The sequence below is a fragment of the Oryza sativa genome, chromosome 1, assembly GCF_034140825.1.
Source record: "Oryza sativa Japonica Group chromosome 1, ASM3414082v1".
Lineage (NCBI taxonomy): Eukaryota > Viridiplantae > Streptophyta > Magnoliopsida > Poales > Poaceae > Oryza > Oryza sativa.
The window spans coordinates 22,214,704-22,240,555 of record NC_089035.1 but is presented as its reverse complement, the minus strand read 5'-3'; the positions used below and the strand labels follow the sequence as shown (position 1 = coordinate 22,240,555).

Genomic DNA, 25,852 nt, shown 5'->3' with positions numbered 1-25,852 from the left:
CGAGCTCACGAGGGGTACCTTCCTCGGTCTACCCCACCTGTCTCCTGTGCAGTTGGATCTTGTGTTGAGCTTGGAGATTTGCTTCCTCGACTGCCGCTGCCCTAATCTGCTCCATTTGTTGCCTTTAGTGGTGAGGAGTACGTGAGACCTTGAGGCTGGATCTGGGGAGCTTGAGGCCAAATCCAGCAAGCTCGATGGGGTGGTGGGGATGGAGACGGCGCAACAATGACGTGATGGCGACCTCACGGTGGCCCGTGCGGATGGTTACGTTGAAGGTTGCTTGTAGTATGAGACATAGCGGTGCTCGTCACCAAGGAGGGGAAGAGGGGAGAGAAAGTAGAGGAGAGGCCGCAGTAACAACGACTTTGCATTTGGGTCGGAGCTCCAGAGGCCGACAGATTTGATCGAGGAGAAGATTGGAAGAGGAAGACTGGGAGAGGGAGGGAGGGGGTGGGTAACCACCGACCACATAGTACAAAAAACCGGACCGGACCGGCGGTTGAACCGGAAAAAACCGGAACCAGCGACCTTGACGGCTCGGTTCAGCTCAAAGACCGTCCCCGTAGTCGAACCAGAAAAAACCGGACGAACCGGGCGGTTTTTTCATGGACCGCTGAACCGGTGCGGTTTTGTAGAACCGGGCGGTTCTGTGTTTGGACACACAATACCCCTCATTTTGCTTGCCTTGGTACTGTGAGCTCAGGGGTAATATTGGAAAATGGACATGCCATCTCTAGGGTTTTTGACTTCCTGTAGAAATTTGGACCGTCATCATCCAGATCCACTCGACCTCTCACATTCTCAGTTTCTCTAAGCTCAAGCTAAGACCTACCCCAGCTCAGTGCTGCTCAAGTTTTGCTCGGTGCCGTGCATCGCGCCGCCGCCGCCGGCCACCACCATCGTCGCCGCCGCTGACCGCCACCTCGCGAGGTGCCGACGGCCGTCGCGGGCTCGCGGCGTCACGTCGATAGCAGAGCAAGCAGGTGGCAAGGTTGAAGGGCACATCTAGCTGCTTCTTGTTCTACCCCCAAGAAAGGTACGTGCATGTGTGGTTGACTAGCTTGCACCAGATCTGTTGGAGTGCTAGTTAGTAGTTAGCCTAGCTACAGATGTTTGATTTGTTCTGTTGATCACCCAATCTAGTCTAAAATTGGTATTGCATAACGATGAACTTTATTGGCTGCTGATTTGTTTTACACTCCATTAGATTTGTTAAGCTATTAGTCTGTCACTTTGTTGGGCACTAATACCCATGATACGGTATTATGGATTTATTAATGTTATGAATCTATTATTATGTTTTTGTGATGCTGTGATGTTCCTGACTTCCTGTCATCTTAGATATATTGGTGGTATTTTTAACATTTATTTTTACATATGTATATTCAACAATATCTGGTGTTTCTGACTTTCTGTATAAAAAATAATGCAAAACAAATATTATATTAATAAATAAAAAACCGGCGGTTCGACCGGTGACCCGGCGGTTGGACCAGTGAACCGGTGAACCAGCAACTTGACCGGTTCGATCTCCGGTCCGGTTTTTTTTTTTACTATGCCGACCAGTGAGCTTAGCAGCCATGTCGAGACAAACGGCACTGCCAGTAGGATTCGTTTCACATGTAGTATGCGCATCCGACAAACTATTAATGTGAACTGATATGATACATTTTAGAGCTAGCAGTCGACAAATAATATCAAACGTGCTGTTAAGGTATCGTGTCCTAGGCTCCTGGCTACTCCCCCACTATTTTGGCCTTTTGGGTAAGCACAGACCCGGCCATAAAAGTAAAGCAGCCGATCGAGCAGCGGTGCAGCCGCCATTCGTGCACAGGCATCATGGCGACCTCCCTGACCCTGATCGCCACACCATGCACGGCTCCTAGATCATCCTCGTCCTTCGCACTCGCTCCACGGCTGCCGCCTCGTTGCAGCAACGCGACTGCAGCACGTCGCCGCGCCGTGAGGGCAACCACGCTGCAATCGGATCAGGAACCTGCAGGATCAGGAGACAGCGGCGCCACGACGACGAAGCTGTCTGCCTCGACCAGCGTCCGCCAAGAACGCTGGGAAGGCGACCTGCCCATCGAGGGATGCCTCCCTCCTTGGCTGGTACGTACTACGTGCATGCGTGCTAATTAATGTTTCCACCGATCTGTACGTACGTACGTGTTGATCGATGCGTACGTGTGATTGCGCTGTGCAGAATGGCACGTACATCAGGAACGGGCCGGGGATGTGGGACGTCGGGGAGCACGCGTTCCACCACCTGTTCGACGGCTACGCGACGCTCGTCCGCGTCTCCTTCCGCGGCGGGGGTGGTGCGCGCGCCACGGGGGCGCACCGGCAGATCGAGTCGGAGGCGTACAGGGCCGCCGTGGCGCGCGGCCGCCCGGTCCTCCGCGAGTTCTCCCACTGCCCCGCGCCGGCCAAGAGCCTGCTCCACCGCTTCGGCGATCTCGTCGGCCTCGTCACCGGCGCCGCGCTCACCGACAACCCCAACAGCGCCGTGCTGCCGCTCGGCGACGGCCGGGTGATGTGCCTCACCGAGACCACCAAGAGCTCCGTCCTCATCGACCCGGACACGCTCGAGACGGTGGGCAGGTTCCGGTACACGGACAGGCTGGGTGGCATGGTGCAGTCGGCGCACCCGATCGTGACCGACACGGAGTTCCTGACGCTGCTGCCGGACCTCGTCCGTCCGGGCCACCTCGTCGTGAGGATGGAGGCCGGGAGCAACGAGAGGAAGGTGATCGGGAGAATGGACTGCCGCGGCGGGCCGTCGCCCGGGTGGCTGCACTCGTTCGCCGTCACGGAGAAGTACGCCGTCGTGCCGGAGATGCCGCTCCGGTACTCCTCCGCCAGCCTGCTCGCCTCCGAGCTCGCCCCGTTCTACGCCTTCGACTGGGTCCCGGCGTCCGGCAGCTACATGCACGTCATGTGCAAGTCCACCGGCAAGACCGTACGTAATTAGTTAAGCTGCAAAGATCTTGATTTTGTGGCCTGCAGATGTTCTGTTTTTTTGGTTTGATTTCTTGTGGCCGAATTAAGGTGGCGAGCGTGGAGGTGCCTCCTTTCATGGCGATCCACTTCATCAACGCATACGAGGAGGAAGGCGACGAGGCCGCCGTCGTTGTCGACTGCTGTGAGCACTACGGTGACCCTGCCATCATCGAGACACTCGTCCTCAGTAGACTGAGATTGTTAAGGGGCAAGGACGTTTTACCTAACGCCAGGTACGTGGTGTACATGATGCTGCACACCTGCTGATAGATTGTGACTTGACTACTTGACCAACAAAAATCACAAAACGTCACGTAAGGTCGTACAAACTTCCTGAATAAAGTCATAAACGGTATCCTTTTTATAAAAAAAAATTCTATAGAAAATTTGTTTTAAAATTCATATTAATATGGTTTTTTAGGTTTAAAATAATTAACACTAATTAATTATATGCTAATGGCGCTCAACTTATTTTGCATATCTTTTTAATTTTATTCTTTTTCCCGGTCTCCTCTCAAACACTCCACTACATCGAAAAGATTAACACAAAACACTTGGTGATGGCAGGGTGGGGCGGTTCAGGATCCCGCTGGATGGGAGCCCGTTCGGCGAACTTGAGACGGCGCTGGACCCGGAGGAGCACGGGCGGGGGATGGACATGTGCAGCATCAACCCGGCGCGCCTCGGCAGGAAGTACCAGTATGCCTACGCGTGCGGCGCGCGTCGCCCGTGCAACTTCCCCAACACGCTCACCAAGATCGACCTGGTGGAGAAGAAGGCCAAGAGCTGGCACGAGGAGGGCTCCGTGCCGTCCGAGCCTTTCTTCGTCGCGAGGCCGGGAGCCACCGACGAAGACGATGGTGAGCTTTCTTAATTCGATTTTGCTATATATTTATAGATAAAAATTTGCCAAATACAAATATAATATAATATTATTGTAACTATATTTGTAATTAATGCGTACCCTTCTAATAAATTTTTAGAAGAAAATTTATATATAGCCAGCCAGTTCCAAATTAGTTTGTGTTAAAACTTTGGCTAAATTTGTTACTCCGTACGTAACAAGGCATCGTCATGTATGCGGCTTGATCTCTGCATGCAGGAGTGGTGATATCTATTGTAAGCTCCGACGATGGCGAAGGGTACGCACTGGTGCTAGACGCGACCACGTTTGAGGAGATTGCGCGCGTCAGGTTCCCCTACGGATTGCCCTACGGCTTCCATGGCTGCTGGATCCCTGCGACGGAAGAGTGACTGAGAAGGAAAAACCCGTATGAATATCTGTAGCCGAGAAGACTAGGATCATATGTATGAGCATCCATGTAACTCGTGGGGATTTTTATTTTAAGCACTACTGGAGAAACCATTTTTGTTGGGTTGGACAAAATCCACAATAATCCCAGTTTGAATATAAACCGGAACTAAAGATGATTTTTTATCCCGGTTTAAAACTTTATCGGCCCTAAGTGAACACCAACCGTGACTAAAGATGATTTTTACTCCCGGTTCTTTGTTTTGTCCGAGGCTGTCAGGGGGCTGGGCATTTTTGGACTAAAGATGATCTTTACTCCCGGTTCATTTTCTATCCGAGGCTGTCAGAGGGCCAGACATTTTTAGTCCCAGTATATAATCCCTACGACTTATCCTCCCAAATTCCTCATCTTCCTATTCCTCTCTCTTATCCTTATCCTCTCCTTCCTATTCCTCCACTTATCCTTATCCTCTCCTTCCTATTCTCAAAACAAAAGATCGAGCGTGAGAGTGAGCGAGTTGAGGCCGGCGGACGGCGCGAGAGCGGGCGGAAGGAGGCGGCCGGCGGCGTGAAATCAAATATTCAATGTTAAAAACAATGAAAAAAAGAAAAGAAAAGGAGCAACTGGACCTAGCCTGGCTCTATTTTTAGTCCCGGTTGGTAACAGTTGGTATGTTACCAACCGTGACTAAAAACAGATTTTTATCCCAGTTATTTCACCTCCCAGTTGTATAACCGGGAGTATAGAGGGGTTCCCAACCGGGACTAAAGCCCCTTTCTCCCTTAGTGAAGGTTCTCAGAAAGTTTATTTGGACCACCCATTAGAACTTGATCCAATAGTTTATACTCCATGTAGTATAATCTAATACCTTTGCTAGAGGTAAGACCTCATAATAACAAAAGTAATGATTTTTTTTTTGCTTTTGCCACTAAAAGTAATGATTTTAATAAGGTAAGTGGAGTAATTAGTAAAAATATTTTTTAATTATGTTGTGATTTCAAATATAATATACCAATTAAATACCAAATTCTAAATGTTAGATTTTTGAATCCAATTTGAACTGTACTTAATCAGAGACCAAACCAATGAAAGCAAAATTTCAAATAAGATTTGAAAACATCAATATATACACAATAAAACCCGGTTTGCATTTATTAAAATTTAAAGATGTGGAATTTTTTTTGTGATGTTCCGATATTTGAAGGTATTTTGTGTGGTTTAGAATGTCACAAGTTCGAAATTATTAACCCATGAACCTTAATTAAGAATGAATCAATAGAGATTAACCCATGAACCTTAATTAATAAAGTGATATTCATCTGCGCACATATCTTATCCTCGTTGGACTTGAACAATACCTCGGCTGCTGAGAACAATGTCATCGTGTCCTTGTCGACTCCATACTCTACATCCTCCTCAAGACAAGGAATGGGAAAGCATCCCCAATGAACTTGCAGTTGAAGATTGTCAATATCATGGATAAGGCATACCCAATGATCTCGGATTGGGCTCGACGAGACCCACCATATACCAAATCGATTTGTACGAAATCATACCTCGCATATAGAAGGTGTTTCGGATACGGAAGGAGAAGCAGAGTTCAAGTTGGAAACTACAATGACTACTCGGATTGTATCCATACTTGTTTCACTAGTTCTACTTGGACAAAGGGACATCTGTGGGTATAAATACAAGAATCCCTAGGAGGAGAGGGGGGCCTCAGGAGGACGAGGCCTGGCTAGTGAGCTTGATAGACCGGCCACCACCAGCGCACGCCTCATCTCGGCCACCGGTGTGAGGAGGCTCGCAGCAACCGACGCGCCGCTCGTCCTCGGCCTCCGCAGCCTGGTGCCATGCAACGGCAAACTCATGAAGGAGGCGGCACAGGTGGCTTCAAGTTTGTCGTGGAGGCGGCAAGATCGACGGCGAGCTCCATGACCTAAGCACTGCTCGCCTCTGCTATTTGCCTTAGCTAGCTCCATTGCTTGCCTCGGTGCACCTAAGATGGAGAGAGAGGGGGATAGGCGAAGAGGAAGGGAGAAGAAGAGGGATTGGGCTGACAAGTGAGCCTCAGCATGTTTATTTCTTGTGGCTGACAACTGGGTCCCATATATTTTCTTTTATTTTGGCTGACTAGAATACCATGTGTGTGTCCACGTAGGACCAAAACCACCCTAGATCGATTTAGGGGTAATTCATCCGGTTTGTAAAGTTTAGTTTTAAAAATAACTGGTACTGGAGTTCAGAGTTAAAAATCAGATGACCGTAATTGTTGAGGGGGTAATTCGTACTTTTCCTTTTCTATTCAAATGCTAGCGATGCATTTTTTTTCCATTGTCCCAAGTTTTTGACTTGTAGGACCTGTAAGATTAGTTTTACTGGTTCGGTTTTTGCTAGTGAAGACCAATGTTCCACCATCATCATGAAACAATGGTCAAGATTTTTCTAAAAAAAAAAACACCGCGGTTAAAAAATGCCGCAGGAGACGCAGCAGCCTGCGGGGGCAGAGCAAACAGGGCGCAGGGGGAGGAAGCGGCGTCGGCGCCGGGCACGAAGGCGGAGACGGGCCTCCCGGGTACCCACTGCGGCAGCCTGTTATTCCCCACGGCGGCTACATCGTCGGGCACCTGCAGAGTGGCGAATTGAGGAAGGGAAGAAGCGAATAGTAGGGCTACTCTGCTGCTGTCACGTATTGCTCGGCGCGGCTCCCCCCCTCCCCCTCTCCCTCTATCAACGCGCACGGGTGTTTCCGTGAGGTGCTCCTGGCGCTCAAGCAGCTCCTCGCCGAGGCCCATGCCGCGCTCCACCGCCGCTCGGACCGCGACCTCTCCCGCCTCGCGTCCACATTGTGTGACCTCTCCTACCGCTCCTCTTTCGCCGTAGCGACGTTCGACTCTTGCGAGGCCGCGCTAGCCGAGGCCGTGGGGGCCGCCACGTGCCGGCGGCGGCCGCTTCCGCCTCCATCTTCGTGGGCCTCGCATCCGCCTCCACCTCCTCTGCCTCGCGGTCGTTGGTGGCTGCCTCCTTATCCCCCCTCCCCCACCGCCGCCTCCGTGTCACCCTCATCCCCCGCCTGCTGCCCGTGAGAAAGAGAAAGAGTAAGAGAGAGGAAGAGTGGAAGAGTATGACAGGTGGGTCCCCCATTTTTTTTATAAATAGAATGCTTAGTCATTTGGGTCGAGGAGGGTAAGTCCTCCGGTTTTGTGGTTAGGGGGGTAATTTGGTCGACCGTGATAGTTTGAGGGGGTAATTCGTACTTTTTCCAAGAATTTTTAATCCAACTTTGTTACCTATGAAATTATGAAAGCCTCCAAAAATCAAATTTGCGTTGTGACAACTTTTCTTAAGAAATACACTATGGAACACAAGACATCAAAAATCTTAGAATGACATGAGAAAGATGATATGTAAGGCCTAGTCTTTTTCTCAACTCCAAACTTCAACTTTCTTGTTTTTCAAACTGTGGTGTGTTTTTGACAAAAAGTTTCTACATAGAAGTTGTTTAAAAAATCAAATAAATCTATTTTTATTTTATAATAACTAATACTTAATTTATCATATACTAATAAATTTTCTTCGTTTTGTGTGCACTGAAAATATCTACCACAGCTAACATAACGAACTGGGCCTAAGTAATAATAAGTACTAATATTATTGATTTCATTTTGCTGTTGCTCCTCCTCCTCCCTGCGGCTTCTTCTTCGCCATAACGCCATGGCGAGCCCTCCTGCGGCCAGGGCGAGGTGGAGCCCTAGCAGGAAACAGATCGGCATCGATCTCGTATTCGACGTAGCCTTTCTGCTCGTACTGGCTCTTCACCATCTCCGCGTCCGCGCGGATCTCCTTCTCCCACTTGGCCAGCTGCGCGTCGATCTTCGCGAAGCGATCCTCCTCCTCCTTGGAGACGCCCGTCACGGGCTCCAGCGGGGGAGGGTCGAACGACATGAACAGGTCGATCTGCGGCTGCGACATCCTCACCGTCGCCGTCCTATTCACCTCGTCTCCGGCACCGGCAGCCGCAGCCGCCGTCGATGAGGAATCAGCGGCCACCGGCGCCGCCGCTGCAGCCTTCTTCCCTTTTCCCCTGCTGCTGTTGCCCTTCTTATTCTCCGCTGACACGGAGCCCGAGGACGGCGGATCCATGGTTGGCTCTTTACCTTTGTCCGGCGAACTCGCCATAGTTAATCCTCAAATCCGATGCCTCCTACTCCTCCTCGCTTAATACTCCTCAGATGTGTCCTACTCAAATCCCCTTCTATCCGGCTTGGCTTGGTTTTAGAGTTGTTTTTTTGTTCGAGCGGAGCGGCGGTATTGGGGATTTTTTAGGAGAAGCAGATCACCAACCCTAGAAGGCTAGAATAGCCAGCCGATCGGCTTCTTTTCTGAGTCGGGTTGGCATGAACCAGAATTTAGCCCGGCCCAAAACAGAAAGTCCTCTTTCGACTCGGCCTCCTCCAGCCACGGTCCACTTGTCGAACTCAAGTCCTAAACGTCCCTGGCCCCCTCTCTCGATCGGCCCACCCCGTGGGCCGCGGCCAGGCACCAAGCACCAGCAGTCCAGCACGTTAATTGATCGGCAGCAGCTTTGAATACGACGACCAATCGTCAAACTTATACTCCCACCGTCCCCAAGCGAGTTTGATTTTTTTTTTCTTACACCGTTTAACCATTCATCTTATTTAAAAAAATTTAAAATTATTATTTATTTTATTTATGACTTACTTTATTATCTAAAGTATTTTAAGCATAACTTTTTGTTTTTTATATTTGTACAATTTTTTTAATAAGACGAGTGGTCAAATAGTGCAAGTAAAATGTCAAAATCTCTTATATTATGAGACGGAGGGAGTAACAAACAAAAATATACACAGATGTATATATATAGACATACTTTCTTTTTCTTTTTCGAGGAACGCGAGTAGAGAGTGATATGATCAACATAATTTAGTCGATGCACAAGCAGCTAGGGGACCTGGCAGCCTCACAGCCTCTCTTCTCTGTCGCTCGTGTGCTTTTAGTTCATTTAATTTTATTTCTATGTGCCGACCTATGTAGCTCGATTATGAGCAAATCATCACCATGATTCACCAATAGTTCCAGCTGCTCCACGTACACCGACTCCATGCCATCCGTTAAACTCTTCTTTTCTTCGCCCAACCAGTTGCAACTACATGTAAGCTCCCCATTATATATCTCTCTTCCCATCCTTACTTCTCCATTTTTATAACACAGAACCATTACATAACACTCACGTGCCTAGAAATGTGCCTCTAAGACAAGTTTAAAAGGAGAAATCATTATCCTATTAAATCTGTATTTACTAGTTTTTTTAAGATAATGGAATAAACATCTCGATCTTTACTCAACAGGGTTACAACCAATTATTATAAAGTATCACTCTAACAAAGAGTGTAGTTCAAATAGAATTAAACACACCCAACAAAATAAAAAGACCAAATCAAGATAAGATAAGGAATACACATTTATTTCGTATTTACTAGTAGTTACTTTCATGTGCTTGATATTCATAAACATCAGAATTTAAAATTATAATAGATGAAATCATGCACCATTAACTTTGTCACCATATAGCTGAGGCTTCTGATCCTTAATTTGCTTGATAGACTTTGTTTCTTTTTTATCACGAACTGAATTCAAGATGCAGCCCAACGTGGCAGCGTTCTTTTCCTTATAGAAAAAACTCATAATAGAAATGAAGATTTTGTTATTAAAGAATAATGCTGCAAATGATTTGCGTGTCGAAGTAGAGTACCACGATCTTGATAGGCCGTGTGATCACCCGTAGCCTTTCATTTGGTACCGCCTTTTCCGATCAGGTTCCGCACGTGGGACCACCACGCACAGGAAAAAGGTATCCACGTGGATACTCCAGTCCGACGTGGCGCTGCGTGTGGGCCCAGTGATATCCCACGATTGACAAAAGCAGACAAGGATTCCATCCAAAAGTACTACGTGTCCCCCCATTGTCTACCCAGACGAACGGCCCACAGCAAGCAAGCATTCACCCACTGCTAGCTTCCTACGGGCAATTGCCCAGTTTTTTTTTTTTTTTTGGTTTTAAAGGGTACGTACAATGGTATTTATTAGTAGACTCTCTCAATTGCCACATAAGCAAATTTGATGGGTTGAAAAAAAGAGAGGATAGAAAATGAAAAATCGTTCTTTGCTGTGACATCGGCTCAACAACTTCCTAGAGCGAGCAAAACACGAAGGAGACGAGAGTCTCATCTCGTTGCACCACTCTTCTCCTCCAATGAGACCTGCAGTTTGAGGTTCCCATGCAATTTCCTTTGTGATTTTTGGGCGTAGGAATATCACAACGGCGGGAATCCACCACAAGTCCTAGAGTTTTCTCCACATCAATCTTTCCCCCAACATATCAACAAAGGAAAAGAAAACCGCGTGTGCAATCCGTATCAACACAGAAAAAATCCGTATATGCTTGATGAATTGCTTGCTTAATGCACCGTGAATGTGTGTATATTGCCCTTCCGGATTCTTTTGCCACTTTGTACAAAGAATAAAAACAAAAGTTATTCACTAATTACCATGTATTAATGAAGAGTCAACTTAAAAGGTAATCCTTTTGTAGCCTTGTATGGGAGTGTCTTTCAGCTCCAACTAAGAGACCGTATCGGGCTCTACCTTTGAACATGCCCCTAAAGGCTGGTTTGGTTTGAGGCCTAAAAGAGCCTTACAAAATTATGGCCATAAGCACATTTTGGATGGTCAATGGTGTGACCAATTCTTTTCATAGACCAAGCCGACGTTTGGATCCAAACCAAAACTTTACTTTATACTATTTTTTATGGCCCAACATTGGTAAGGCCATTGTAGGCTACAAACCAAACCAGCCTAAGACCGCAACTACAAAGCTCTCTCTCAGACCTTCTGTTGGTAATGCATGTGTACTTTTAAGCACTTAATGAGACATGTTCTTATATCCATGTTGCCAACTCCTTTACTCTCAGTTTTTCATGCGCCTCCTTCACAAACTGCCAAACTATGTGTTTTTTAAAATTTTCTATAAGAAAGTTGTTTAAAAAATCATACTAATTTATTTTTCAAGTTTCTTTAGCTAATATGTAATTAATTATGTGTTAATCCATCCCATCGTTTTACGTGCCGAGAGGTATGGCATAGCTCCGAACATAGCCTAAGTATTGCACATTATTGTTAGGGAACTCATGTTATTACCATTAATCCATGGATTCAGGGAAGTACCTTTTGTCCCTTGAACTTTGCTCGAAGTTTATCTCACTCTGAACTCGAAACTCCAATTTTCAAAATTGAGAGTATAACACCCTAAACCATATTTTATGGTGGTCTTATTGATAGGATAAGTGGTTTTTCACTCATATGAACATCAATTATCACGTTTCATAGTCACACACCTAACTAAGTGACATTTGCATAAAATGTATGTATGATAAGAGTACAAAATAAAAAAAAAAACCACCTCCATTTCCAATAATCACTAAAAAGCATAAAAGCTTTCAACATCTTAATACCAAATGCAGTAATGAATCAACCCCAAACTTCAAATTAAACCTAAAGGGAGTATCGACTAGTTACAAGGTATGTTTTTTCAGTACATGAGATCTTTCTTGCTATGCTGGTATATATTGGGATAGTAATTATGTAAACATTTTGATTTTGTTTTCTAACACACTTTTTTTGTGAGTAGACAATAAATAGTATCAGTGTCCAAATCAATCGGCAAAAATGAACAAAGAAACAGGATGAAGCTACTTAAACCTAACATGCATACTGATCTAGAGTAGAGTAGTCTTGATTCAAGCACTATAGGAAGGTTGGCTGGTGGATGAATGAGGCATGCACAATGAAATATAGTACCGGATTGGGAAAAATTGGACCACTGGCTCTATTAGAAAAATCAGGACGATTCTTGTTCATTCTTCTAACGGAAAAAGGATTTGAAAGTCGATAAATGGGCTAGCCATGCATATAGGCTCAATGGATTCCCAAAGAGAGATTTGGATGCCTAATATTATTATGAAACATGTATAAAGAGGTGTGCTGGCTAGTGGAGGTTTGGAAGAAGTGTGACTCGGTTGACCATAGTCGTATGAGCTAATAATCTAATGTGTCTAACATTGATCAAGCCATCAAAATTAATGTTCTATAAATCATAAACCATAGTTTATAGGTGCACATTCATCCATTCATTTCTATTTTTTTTAAAGAAGACAAGAAGTTAGCAAAGGGGGACACATGGATGCTCCTGGAGATTAACGTGAATACCCAAAAATTTCTAAAAATAATTCAATATAGGTTACATAATTGGGTCCAATGCTTCATTCTTTTTTTTAACAATTCATTTATTGTGACATTAATTTATTTTTTATGGTAATTTTTATCTATGATTGCTGAGTAAATACCCGGTCGTAAAATCCTACTTATGTTGAGGGCCTATCGAACAAATAGTCAAAACAAAATTTCATAACCACATCTAAGGCTGAGTTTGGTAGGGAGGTTGGCTTTTGTAACTTCATCATTTGCCATGAGCACGCTTTCTAAACTACTAAAGATACATTTCTTTAAAAGAAACTTTTATAGAAAATTCTTTAAAATACAATTAAATAAACCTATTTTTAAGTTTACAATACTATTCAATACTCAATTAGTTAGACGCTAATGACTTGTCTCTTTTTTGTCACACAAAATCCTTAAAGCTGAGTTCAATATGCTACTAGAGGGAGCAACTTTCTTGTTCTTTGTTTATGGTGAACACACTTTTCGAACTATGAAATGATATATTTTACGAAAACTTTTTTATTAAAGTTTCTTTAAGAAACAAATAAATCTATTTTTTAAGTTTGTAATAATAATAATAATAATAATAATAATAATAATAATAATTAAAATTTAATTAATTACACTTCAATTACTCATCTCGTTTTGTGTGCAACAAAAATGTTTAATCGGTCGCTCACTTGAACATACTACCTTCGTTCGAAAATATTACTACATCTGACGGAGCTCGTGGCTCCTCACCGGGAGACCGCGCAGGCCCCCCTTTGCCAGTTCGGCCGGGGGCTTAGGGTGAAATCTCAAGCTCTCTCTCTCTCTCTGTATGTGGAAAGATCGTCTGTCAGCAAGAAACACGAGACACCGGCGATCTAGACAGGTTCGGGCCGCTGAGAAGCGTAATACCCTACTCCTGTGTTTTGGTGGATCTGTGTATGAATGAGCTACAAGTGTGAGCTGACTTCTCCCCCGTCCTATGCTCTCAATCTGGAAAAGAATCAAAAAACCCCCCCTTCTCTATGGGCAAGGTCCTCCTTTTATACTTCAAGGGGATACCACATGCACCCTTTTCTTCCCAAACTGGACTGTTCTTTTTCTCTAGAATAGGCGGAGATCAGCACGGTTGCTGTTCGAATGACACTCCGATGGGACAGCCCACACCTACCTCCACTTCCGCCGGGGGTGGGCGCGTCGTGGGTACACGGCTGTGCGCTGACGATATGATCATTGTCAGACCGGTCACAAATCGGTCATTCTTGTCCACCGCGTGTAATCTTGGCAACGTGCATGTTTGCCCTTCTTTGCACAACATCTTGCCTGTAATGGTTAGGATGAAGCCTGGCATATATCGACCGGGGCTAACGTGCCATCTCCGGGATGTAACACGCTAGCTCTAGCTGGGGACGAGTGTCTAGAGGCTCTCGTCTTGACGGGATGGGGCGTGGCGTGCGTCAGACCGCCAGTCGCCACCTAACTGTTGATCTGACCGGTCTGTGACTGGTCACAGACCGGATAAAAGAGTGCGCTGCACCACGCTGCGTGGCGTGCAGCGTGTTACGCTTGACCAGACCACAATAAATGCGGTTAGGTGAGCACAGCTGTGCTCACTTATCCCATATATATGGCGCAGACTTCCTTAAGGGGTCGGGGTGCCTCGACCCTCGGGGCCGGGGCAAACGCAACCCGACCCCCCCCCATCGGGGGAAATCAGGAGGAGGGCGGACACCTCACCCTCGGGCCCGACGTCCCCGAAGGTGCCAGGCCACGTGGGCGATTGTGTCTGCCTCAAGCCTCTGGTCATGATACTCCCGGTCCCATATCACCGACAGTAGCCCCCGGCGTTATGCCAGAGCAATTTCCTTTCCTAAGGGAAGCGGTCAGGCGTGACGCCATCCCTAAGGCCTGGTGACAGGTGGGACCGGTCTCCATAGTTGGGCAAAATCCCCAACGGTCCCAATCCATGCACATTGGTATTGGTAACTTTGGTTGTCCATAATGGGCGGTCTATTCAAGACTGCCATATCACTTGAGCAGCGCGCGAATCTGGGTGAGCAGATTTATCTCGCCCGGAGATACAGTAACGCCGCTTCGGTCGGCGAGCGTAATTAACGCGCGCACGATACAATCCATTTCGATTGCCACAACCGCATATCCACTTCACGCGCCGTAAACGGGCGAATGGGATTAGTGGAAGCGTGGGCGCGGGAAACGAGGGAGCGAGATAGCGGGATACGAGGGAGCGAGGTAGTGGGCGCGAGAAACGAGGAGCCAGGCCCAGTGATGGCAAGGGTATAAAAGCATCGAGAAAAGGATTTGCTCCCTTCCTTTCGCCATTGTTCTTCTTGCCTTCGCCGCCTGAGCTCTAACTCTTTCTCTGCTACGCCCTACTTTCGCCACACGCGCTCGTTCCCAATCATCTCTTCCTCCACCGCCATGGCACGGGGCTCTGCTCTGCTCGACGGCAGTGTACTGCCGCCTTCCCGCATCGTGAACGAGAGGCACGCCGGACTGCCGCGCCGCTTCATGCCGGAGTCCGCCACCGGTCGGGAGATAGTGATGCTGGGCGAGGGGCGCCCGGCACCAGACTACCCGGGGCGGTCCATCTTCTTCCTCCCCTTCGCAATGGCTGGGCTGGTCCCGCCATTTTCCCATTTCTTCATGGATGTCCTGGAGTTCTACGATCTCCAGATGGCGCACCTCACCCCCAATGCGGTGATGACCTTGGCCATCTTCGCACACTTGTGCGAGATGTTCATTGGGGTGCGCCCCTCTCTTCAGCTATTCCGGTGGTTCTTCACCGTGCAGTCGGTGTCACCGCCGTCGGTGGTTGGCGGCTGCTACTTCCAGCCGCGGGGGCCGGTGCTGAACCGCTACATCCCCTGCGTCCTCCGCAAGAAGTGGGACGACTGGAAGAGCGACTGGTTCTACACCCCCCTCGCCGACGAAGTGCGCCTCCGCCTTCCAAGCCAGCCCCCGGCGCAGGTCTCCAGCTGGCGGGCGCCGGTAGATCTGGGGGAGGAGTACGACGCCGTCCTCGACCGCCTGGCGGGCCTGCGATCCCAGGGGCTCACCGGGGCCATGGTGTACGGTGATTACCTCCGTCGCCGGATTGCGCCGCTCCAACGGCGTGCCCGGAGCGCCTGGGAGTATACCGGGCCTGAAGACTACATGCGGACCCACCAAGGAGCCAGATGGGATTGGGCTCCTGAGGACTTCAAGATCGTAGTCCAAAGGGTGCTGAATCTTAGCTCCGCGGAGGCGTCTCGTCTTCCTCTGGAGATCCTCCCCCTCTGCATAGATCCCGACCGCGTCTCCATTCTAACCATTATGTTGGGGGTCGGGGCCTCAGAGGAGAGAGCCCCTAAGGGCCACGACGGCGCGGGCGAGCGCCGCCGGGGGGATCAACCTGCCCCAGGAGGGGGTCGTGCTTCTGGGCCCCGCGTCGGGGGCTCGGGGAGCAGCCGCCCTGCCGACGCCCAGGGGAAGAGGAAGCTGGGAAGTACACCTCCCCCATCTCCTCCCCGAGGGGGCGGGGCGGCGCGTGCCAGCAGTCGGCGCCCGGAGGGGGCCGCGCCGACGTCGCAGCCCGAGGGGGTGCGCAAGAAGAAGCGGCTCCGCAAGATGGGGGAGACGGAACCAGCCCGGGGAAACCTAATTTCCCCCCCAAGGTGGTCATTCAACCGACCCCCTCGCAGGTTCGTTTCACTCTCGTTGCAACCATCTTTCTCCAAAAAGAAGTTTTTTCTTGCTCACTTCGTTCGTCTTCTGGCTTTTTCTTCTGCTTCAGCGATGTCCCGTCGCATTCCTCCCGCCACCCCAAGTCCGGCCAGTCCGAGGCCGAAGATCCAGCGGCCGCAGAGGAGCGGAGGCGAGAGTCTGACCGGCGTGAAGCCGCAGCCCGCCTTCGGGAAGCTGAAGAGGCCGCCCGGGAGGCCGCCCGGGTTCGCCAAGCGGAGGAAGCTGCTCGGGAGGAGGCCGCCCGGGCCCGCCAAGCCGAAGAAGCTGCCCGAGAGGAGGCCGCCCGGGCTCGCCAGGCTGAGGCGACAGCGTCACTTGGGGCCACTCCCTCGGGCGGCCCTCAGGCGACATCCTCCGAGGCGGCTCGCGACGAGGCCGCGGGCGCATCGCCTGGGCCTACCTCACCGGGCGACGCCCAGGACCAATCGGGCCCGGGGGACATCCCTGAGCCCAGCGCATCCTCCGGGGGGCCAAGCCGCGTCGCCTTTTCTCCAAGGCGGCTTTTCTCCTCCTCTTCCGTCGCCCCGGTGAGCGCCGAGCCCATTATGCAGGCCTTGGCCGCCGCAAACACCGCGGTGCTAGATGGATTCAGCGCCCAGGTGGAGGCCTTGCGAGCGGAACGAGCGGAGCTCGAGGCCGCATGGGCGCGCGTCGAGGAGGGGCGGCGCTCGGTGGACGCCATGGTGGAGGTGGGCCGTAAGGCCCACCGCCGCCACATCTCGGAGCTCGAAGCCCGCAAGGCGGCGCTGGCGGAGATCGCCCGAGAGGTGGAGGAGGAGCGAGAGGCCGCCCTCGTCGCCACCACCGCGATGGTCGAGGCGCAAGACACCCTCCGTCTTCAGCACGCAAGCTGGGAGGCGGAGCTGAAGAGCAAACTCGACGCCGCCCAAGGGGTTCTCGACTCCGCCGCTGCCCGAGAGCGGCGGGCAACGGAAGCCGAAGCGGCGTCCCGGCGGCGCGAGGAGGCCCTTGAGGCCCGTGCCATGGCGCTGGAAGAACATGCCGGCGCCGTGGAGAGGGGCTTGACGGACCGCGAGGCCGCCACTGCTCTCCGGGAGGCGACGCTGGCGGCGCACGAGGCCGCCTGCGCCGAGGAGGAGTCCGCGCTCCGCCTTCGCGAGGATGCACTCGCTGAGCGGGAGCGAGTTCTCGAGGAGGCCGAGGCCACGACGCAACGGCTGGCGGACAGCCTCTCCCTCCGCGAGGCGGCGCAAGAGGAGCAGGCGCGCCGCAACCTTGAATGCGTCCGTGCCGAGAGAGCCGCGCTGGAGCAGCGGGCTGCCAACCTCGAGGCACGGGAGAAAGAGCTGGCCGTGAGGGCGCGCATCGGTGGGGCGGCTTCGGGCGAAAGCGACTTAGCCGCCCGCCTCGCGGCTGCCGAACACACCGTCGCTGACATGCAGCGCGCACTGGATTCTTCCATCGGGGAGGCCGAGGCCCTCCGCTTGGCGGGCGAGATGGGGCCCGACATGCTTTGGGACTCGGTCTCCCGCATGGATCGCGCCGGTCGGCAAGCGGGCCTCTGGAAAGGCCAGACGAGGACGCGCCCTAGCAACCTGGAAGGCCTCGCTCCGCACCTCAACAGGATGGCCTGGGTCCTCGAACGACTCCCCGAGGAGCTCGAGAAGACCATCAAGGCATCCTCGAGGGACCTCGCCCGGGGGGCGGTCGAACTCGTGCTGGCGAGTTACCAGGCCCGGGACCCCAACTTCTCTCCATGGATGGCGCTGGAGGAGTTCCCTCCCGGGACCGAGGATGACGCGCGCGCGCGGGTCGGGGATGCTGCCGACCACATCGTCAACGGCTTCGAGGGCTCGGCCCCTCGGCTCGCGTTCGCCCCCAGCTCCGACGAGGAGGGCGACGCCAGCGGCGAGGACGACGGTGGCGATGAGGCCAGCGACCCGGGTGCATTTGAATGAGCCCCCAGGCCCCCGCCAATCTTTACTTTTTTTCTTTTTCTTTCTTCTAAGGCCTTCATGCCTCTTTTGTGTATAGATCAACTTAATCTGCAATCAAAAATGATGAAAAATTTTCTATGTTAACTTTATTTTGCTATGCATATGAGTTGAGGATGATCTGTGCCGTGGTCCTTTTGCGCCTTAGCTTGAAATAAGGGCTCGTGCCCAAGTCCCAGTCCTCGAATGGTTCGGGTCGGGGCTAGTGCCTGGGGAGATCCACATGTCGAGACTGGCCAGGCCGGGAACATGGTGACCGAGGGGTATGGGTGACCCGATTGTGGGTTTTTGCCGATTCCCCCCCGGAGTTCACCACTCCCCGGGGCACGGCTCGGTTCTGGGCCCCGTTTGGCGATTTTAGCTGACCGAACCGAACCCCCGAGGGCAAGGTTGAGTACGAGTGACCTTATTTTAAGTCAAGATCCTTCAAAAGGAAAGAACAGCACAGACACAACCTTTAGGAAATTGAAAATGCTGAAAGGAATATATGTGCATGTGTGGTAGCCCCCGGCTAACCCCGCACACCCGAGGGGGGTGCGGGGTTGGCCCGAGCCAAAACCTGACACCCGACCCCCCCCTTCAGGGGTAGAAGCGACGAAGGTGTTCAATGTTCCACGGGTTTGGCAGCTCCGTGCCGTCGTCCGTGGCCAGCCGTACCGAGCCCGGCCGGGGGACACCGATCACTCGATACGGACCCTCCCACATTGGTGAGAGCTTGCTCAATCCAGCACGCGTTTGGACGCGGCGTAGGACGAGGTCGTCGACGCAGAGTGATCGGGCCCGGACGTGGCGCTGATGGTAGCGCCGCAGGCTCTGCTGGTAGCGCGCAGCTCGGAGGGCCGCGCGCCGCCTTCGCTCTTCCAAGTAGTCGAGGTCATCTCTACGAAGCTGATCTTGGTCAGCCTCGCAGTACATGGTGGCCCGAGGAGACCTCAGGGTGAGCTCGGATGGGAGAACCGCTTCTGCGCCGTAGACGAGGAAGAAAGGCGTTTCCCCGGTCGCTCGGCTTGGTGTGGTTCGGTTTGCCCAGAGCACCGCTGGTAACTCCTCGATCCATGAATCGCCGTGCTTCTTGAGAATATTGAAGGTCTTGGTTTTAAGGCCTTTGAGGATTTCTGCATTGGCGCGCTCCACTTGGCCATTGCTTCTGGGGTGGGCAGGTGAGGCGAAGCAGAGCTTGATGCCCATGTCTTCGCAGTAGTCGCCGAAGAGTTCACTAGTGAATTGGGTGCCATTATCCATAATAATACGGTTAGGCACTCCAAAACGGGCCGTGATGCCCTTAATGAATTTAAGAGCAGAGTGCTTATCGATCTTGACAACCGGATAAGCCTCGGGCCACTTAGTGAACTTGTCGATCGCAACATACAGATACTCAAACCCGCCCGGGGCCCGTTTGAACGGTCCCAGGATATCAAGCCCCCAGACAGCAAATGGCCATGACAGTGGTATGATCTGCAGGGCCTGGGCCGGCTGATGGATTTGCTTGGCGTGGAACTGACACGCTCTACATCGCCGGACCAGATCGACTGCATCATTGAGAGCCGTCGGCCAATAAAATCCTTGACGAAAGGCCTTACCAACCAGAGTACGCGAGGCGGAATGGGCTCCGCACTCGCCCTCATGGATGTCAGCAAGAAGCTCAACGCCTTGTTCCTGAGGAATGCACTTCAGGAGGATTCCGTTAGCCGCGCGCCGATAGAGGGTCCCTTCTACCAGCACATAGCGTTTGGAAATGCGTTGTACGCGTTCACTCCCTTCGCGGTCCTCAGGTAGAGTCTTATCTGTGAGGTATGTTTGGATCTCAGAGATCCAAGCAATCAATCTAAGGGAGCTTGGAGCGCTCCCTTCGGGTCCCGAGGCCTGGACTCCGACGGGCCTCGGGGGCCGGTCAGGCGCATCCGTCTCCCCTAAGGGATCGGGTCGCGCCGACGGCTGGGTAAGCCTTTCTTCAAAGGCGCCCGGTGGGGTCTGGGCTCGCGAGGACGCGAGCCGTGAGAGTTCGTCGGCATCCATGTTATCCCGTCTGGGCACATGCCGAAGCTCTATCCCGTCAAAATGGCGCTCCATACGCCTTACTTGGCGCACGTAGGCGTCCATCTGCGGGTCAGAGCACCGGTACTCCTTACAGACTTGGTTAACAACCAGCTGAGAGTCGCCTAACACCAGGAGGCGACGGATCCCCAGTCCAGCTGCCACTCTGAGTCCGGCAAGGAGTCCCTCGTACTCTGCCATATTGTTAGTCGCTCGAAAGTCGAGACGGACCAAGTATTTGAGGACGTCTCCGTTTGGAGAGGTCAACGTGACCCCTGCACCGGCGCCCTGGAGAGACAGAGAACCGTCGAACTGCATCACCCAGTGGGCGGTTTGAGGCAGCTGTGAGGGGTTTGTGCTGACCTCGGGCATTGAGACGGTCTCTGGAGCCGGGGTCCACTCTGCCACAAAATCGGCGAGGGCCTGGCTCTTGATAGCATGGCGTGGTTCAAAGTGCAGATCGAACTCAGAAAGCTCGATTGCCCATTTTACCACTCGTCCTGTACCCTCTCGATTACGCAAGATTTGACCGAGGGGGTAAGACGTAACCACAGTGACCCGATGCGCCTGGAAATAATGGCGCAGTTTCCTCGAGGCCATCAGAATCGCGTAAAGCATCTTCTGGGCCTGTGGGTATCGGGTCTTGGCGTCCCGGAGGGCCTCACTAACAAAGTAGACAGGCCGCTGCACCCTTCGGTGGGGCCGATCCTCTCTGCTGGGGGCCGTATCCCCGGGGCGTTCTTCGTCCAAGTGGCCTCTCAGGGCGCACTCGTCTTCTGTGCCAATGACCTCGGGGTCGGAGGATGAAAGGGGCGGCCTTCCCTCAGTGGCCTCGGGGCCGTCCTGGGGGTCGGGGGCTCCTGGCATCGTCGGACAAGCGGGCAAAGGGCCAACTCCGGTCGTCAGGGGCCTCTGGCCTCCGTTCGGCTCGGGGGCCTCTTCTCCCTGCTCTTTCCCGGGTCGAGTCAGCACAGGGTTAGCCTCGGGGTCAAAGGGCGTTAAGTGCGGCCTTCCCGCAGTGGCCTCGGGGCCTTCCTGAGGGTCGGGGGCACCCGGCACCGTCTGACAAGCGGGCGGAGGGCCGACTCCGGTCGTCGGGGGCCTTAGGCCACCGTTCGACTCGGGGGCCTCTCCTCCCTGCCTGCTCCCGGGCCAAGTCGGCACAGAGTGGGGGTGCGCAGAATGAGGATTGTCCTCATCGCGCTCCACAACCAACGCTGCGCTAACTACTTGGGGGGTCGCTGCTAAATAAAGTAGCAGGGGCTCATTTGGCTCCGGGGCGACTAGAACCGGGGGAGAGCTGAGATATGCCTTTAACTGAGTGAGGGCATGTTCAGCTTCCTCCGTCCAAGTAAACGGCCCCGAGCGCTTGAGGAGCTTAAACAAGGGTAGCGCCTTCTCTCCCAGCCTTGATATGAAACGACTTAGGGCGGCCATGCAACCAGTGACGCACTGCACGTCCCTAAGTTTGCTGGGGGGGCGGATCCGCTCTATAGCTCGTATCTTCTCGGGGTTGGCCTCAATGCCTCGGGCAGAGACCAAAAACCCGAGAAGCTTGCCCGCAGGTACACCAAACACGCACTTATCGGGGTTCAGTTTTATGCGGGCGGAGCGGAGGTTCTCAAAAGTTTCCGCTAGATCTGAAAGTAAGGTTTCTTGGTTGCGCGTTTTTACAACCAAGTCATCGACATACGCCTCAACATTACGTCCTATTTGGCTACCCAAAGAAATTCGAGTAGTACGCTGAAAAGTAGGACCTGCATTCTTTAACCCGAAGGGCATTGATGTATAACAATAGGTTCCTACGGGGGTAATGAACGCAGTTTTTTCCTCATCCTCCCTAGCCATGCGAATTTGATGATAACCAGAGTATGCATCTAGAAAACACAAAAGGTCGCACCCCGCAGTGGAGTCGACGATCTGATCTATGCGAGGCAGGGGGTAAGGATCCTTAGGACATGCCTTGTTAAGGTCGGTGTAGTCGATGCACATCCGAAGCTTGCCGTTCGCCTTGGGAACGACCACCGGGTTCGCCAGCCACTCCGGATGGATGACTTCACGGATGAATCCGGCCTCCAGAAGTCTTGCCACCTCCTCGCAGATGAAGGCTTGACGTTCCGGGGCCTGCCGCCGCACTTTCTGACGGACCGGCCTTGCGTCCGGCCGCACGGCGAGACGGTGCTCAATCACCTCCCTGGGGACCCCGGGCATGTCCGCTGGTCTCCATGCGAAGACGTCAGCGTTTGCCCGCAGGAAGGAGACGAGCGCGTCTTCCTATTTGCCATCCAGAAGACCACCGATCCGTGTGGTCTTGGATGGGCCGTCGCCCAAGGCGACCTCCTTGACCGGGACCTCGTCGCATGTGGCGATCCGCTGCCTCGGGGCGGTGGGGGCAGAGGTGCCAAGCCTCTCGTCACCACCCTCGGGCTTGGTCGCGGCAGCGAGGTGGTCCGTGCGCTGCTCCATGCAAGCGAGCGCGACTTTAAGGTCGCCACGGACAGAGATGGGGCCACCGGGGCCCGGCATCTTCATCTGGAGGTAGGCGTAGTGGACCGCCGCCATGAACTTCACCAACGCGGGTCTCCCTAGGACCGCGTTGTAGGGCAGACTGAGGTCCGCCACATCGAAGCTCACCCGCTCCGTGCGGAAGTTGGCGGGCCCACCGAAGGTGACCGGCAGGTCGATGTGACCTAATGGCCACGTGTGCCCCGGCGTCACACCGATGATCGGTTGAGACGGTTGGAGCACCATCCCCGGGGCCTTGATAGCATCAAAGGCCGCGGGGGAAAGGATGTTGAGAGACGCTCCTCCATCTATGAGGACACGTCCCAATTTCACGTTGCAGATGGTGGGGGAAACCACCATCGCAACCTGCCCTCCCCGGGCAATGCACGGTGGGTGGTCGGTCTGGTCGAAAGTGAGAGCAACCTCCGACCACCGCGCCCGACGCATCGCCTCATGGGTAGGGGCCATGGCCAGAAGCTCTCGCTTCATAGCCTTGAAGCTCCGACGAGAGACGTGAGCACATGCTCCTCCATCGACGGTGGCAATGGTGGCCCCAGGTTCTTGGAAACCTAGGTCATCATCACCATCGTCGATGTCAACAGCGGGGGCCCTTTGTCTGGCCTCACTTCGCCGTTTGCCGGAAGGAACCGCCGGGGACTTGCCCTCACGGCGTTCCTGCCTCCTGTCCTCCTCCCACTTCCTCGTTCGCTCAGCCAGGTTTTTGACTGCACGACAGTCCGCGAGATCGTGGAGGGAGGTGTTGTGGACGGAGCACCACCTGCCGGCGGGGCGCTCCCTGCCGGGAGTACCGGCCTCTTTCTTTTTGTCGCTCGCAGGCCTCCCCTTTCGAGTGGCCCGCGGAGCGCCCTCGACGGCGAGGACATGACCCTCGTCGCCGGAACGGTCCGGCCTCTTCTTCCTCCTCCTGTCACGCCGCCCTGTCTGAGCGGCGGATCCGGGGGCGGCCGAAGCTGCCATTCCGGAACCGGAGGAGTTCCAGGTCCAGGCCTCCTCCTTACGAGCCACTCGGTCCGCGAGCTGAAAAAGCTCTGCGGTAGTCTGGGGCTCTTTGGAGGCAATCTTTTCGAGCATGCGGTTGTGCCGCACACCCCCCCTGAACGCGTAGATCACCGCGTGTGCAGGGATGCATGGTATAGTATTGCGGACTTGGCAAAACCGCTGAATATACGAGCGAAGCGACTCATCATCGCCTCGCTGTACTGCATGCAAGTCCGCTTCTTCGCCTGGGCGCGGATATGTGCCTTGAAAGTTCATGGTGAATTGTTGGCACAAATCTTCCCAGGAGTGGACCGACGCGGGTGGCAGGTTCATTAGCCAACCCCGCGCCTGTCCTTTTAGGGCCATGGGAAAGAAGTTCGCCATGACCCTGTCGTCACCCCCAGCGGCCTCGATCCCGGTCGTATAGACCTGGAGAAACTCGGTGGGGTTGACGCTCCCATCGTACTTCTCGGTGATGGTGGGCCGGAACCTTGGGGGCCAACGGACATTCCGAAGACTCGCCACAAAGGCTCTACAGCCAACACCACCGGCCGGGGGCACGGAGGGCTGATCTTCACGTCCGTGTCGAGGTGACACTCTGGACGAGGAGGCGCCCTCCGTTGCACGGGGAGTACGCCGGCTATTACGCCGGCGCTCGACGTTGAGGCGGGCATCCGGCTCCCCATGCTGATCCTCCCGAGTCGACGGTGTCGACGAGGGAGTGGCAGCCGAATGACGTGCAGCCGCCGCCGCTCGCCGCGCCCTCCGCCTTGATGACACGGAGCCGGTGGTAGCGGCGCCGGAGGTCTTGGTGGTGGCGGACCGTCCACCAGCACCCAGGCGCTGCTGCGCCGTCATGACCAAGTTGGCCACGTCTTCCAGCCATCGTTGGGCTGGAGACTCCGGGTCATGAACGACAGGCGGGTGTCGTAGGAGCGCGCCAGCAGCCTGAAGCGCGCCCTGAGGCGTGCTGCCGTCGCCGTAGACGAGGAGGCGACGCTCCCCATCTCGCCGTTCTCCTGCATCACCTGCGGCTGGTGATGCCGCTGATTTGTCGACCCTCTCAAGCGCCTCCCCCTGCTTAGGACTTTGGAGTGGAGGCGGGGGAGTACGAGCTCGACGGCGTGGATTCGGCTCCCCATCGTCGCCGCTCACACTCGGAGAGAGGTCGCGCGTTTTTCCTTGCTCGGCCATTAGGCTGAACAAGAAAAACTTGGGGCACACGGAAGAGTCTGAGAGCTCAGAAAGCACACGCTGAGCCCCCTACCTGGCGCGCCAGATGACGGAGCTCGTGGCTCCTCACCGGGAGACCGCGCAGGCCCCCCTTTGCCAGTTCGGCCGGGGGCTTAGGGTGAAATCTCAAGCTCTCTCTCTCTCTCTGTATGTGGAAAGATCGTCTGTCAGCAAGAAACACGAGACACCGGCGATCTAGACAGGTTCGGGCCGCTGAGAAGCGTAATACCCTACTCCTGTGTTTTGGTGGATCTGTGTATGAATGAGCTACAAGTGTGAGCTGACTTCTCCCCCGTCCTATGCTCTCAATCTGGAAAAGAATCAAAAAACCCCCCCTTCTCTATGGGCAAGGTCCTCCTTTTATACTTCAAGGGGATACCACATGCACCCTTTTCTTCCCAAACTGGACTGTTCTTTTTCTCTAGAATAGGCGGAGATCAGCACGGTTGCTGTTCGAATGACACTCCGATGGGACAGCCCACACCTACCTCCACTTCCGCCGGGGGTGGGCGCGTCGTGGGTACACGGCTGTGCGCTGACGATATGATCATTGTCAGACCGGTCACAAATCGGTCATTCTTGTCCACCGCGTGTAATCTTGGCAACGTGCATGTTTGCCCTTCTTTGCACAACATCTTGCCTGTAATGGTTAGGATGAAGCCTGGCATATATCGACCGGGGCTAACGTGCCATCTCCGGGATGTAACACGCTAGCTCTAGCTGGGGACGAGTGTCTAGAGGCTCTCGTCTTGACGGGATGGGGCGTGGCGTGCGTCAGACCGCCAGTCGCCACCTAACTGTTGATCTGACCGGTCTGTGACTGGTCACAGACCGGATAAA

At 53.1% G+C, this 25,852-nt stretch overlaps 2 protein-coding genes across 4 annotated transcripts; one reads left to right on the top strand and one right to left on the bottom strand.

Annotated features, from left to right (window-relative positions):
- Positions 1-787: 787 nt before the first annotated feature.
- On the top strand, positions 788-4,454 carry LOC4327933 (carotenoid cleavage dioxygenase 8 homolog A, chloroplastic-like). Of its 3 annotated transcripts, none has more exons than XM_066307176.1 (6): positions 788-1,036; positions 1,676-2,112; positions 2,207-2,962; positions 3,052-3,236; positions 3,571-3,863; positions 4,106-4,454. In XM_066307176.1, the coding sequence occupies exons 2-6, from the start codon at positions 1,840-1,842 to the stop codon at positions 4,255-4,257; spliced, it is 1,659 nt and encodes a 552-aa protein (XP_066163273.1). In that variant the 5' UTR covers positions 788-1,036; positions 1,676-1,839; the 3' UTR covers positions 4,258-4,454. The 3 variants fall into 3 exon arrangements, with proteins under 3 accessions (XP_066163273.1, XP_015627460.1, NP_001388668.1); NM_001401739.1 differs by having other exon boundaries at positions 811-1,036; positions 1,715-2,112; positions 4,106-4,441; XM_015771974.3 differs by having other exon boundaries at positions 788-2,112.
- A 3,118-nt stretch (positions 4,455-7,572) lies between these two features.
- LOC107278239 (uncharacterized) lies at positions 7,573-8,594 on the bottom strand. The gene is made up of 2 exons (XM_066304953.1): positions 8,521-8,594; positions 7,573-8,469 (listed from the first exon to the last, which is right to left on the bottom strand). The coding sequence occupies exon 2, from the start codon at positions 8,433-8,435 to the stop codon at positions 7,917-7,919; it is 519 nt and encodes a 172-aa protein (XP_066161050.1). The 5' UTR covers positions 8,436-8,469; positions 8,521-8,594; the 3' UTR covers positions 7,573-7,916.
- Between the last annotated feature and the right edge of the window lie 17,258 nt (positions 8,595-25,852).

Bases quoted from the DNA above. Each gene is read 5' to 3' on its own strand.
- LOC4327933 (XM_066307176.1), top strand. From the start codon at position 1,840: ATGGCGACCTCCCTGACCCTGATCGCCACACCATGCACGGCTCCTAGA. The intron at 3,237-3,570 runs GTACGTGGTGTA...TGGTGATGGCAG, and splicing joins GACGTTTTACCTAACGCCAG to GGTGGGGCGGTTCAGGATCC. The intron at 3,864-4,105 runs GTGAGCTTTCTT...CTCTGCATGCAG, and splicing joins AGCCACCGACGAAGACGATG to GAGTGGTGATATCTATTGTA.
- LOC107278239 (XM_066304953.1), bottom strand. From the start codon at position 8,435: ATGGCGAGTTCGCCGGACAAAGGTAAAGAGCCAACCATGGATCCGCCG.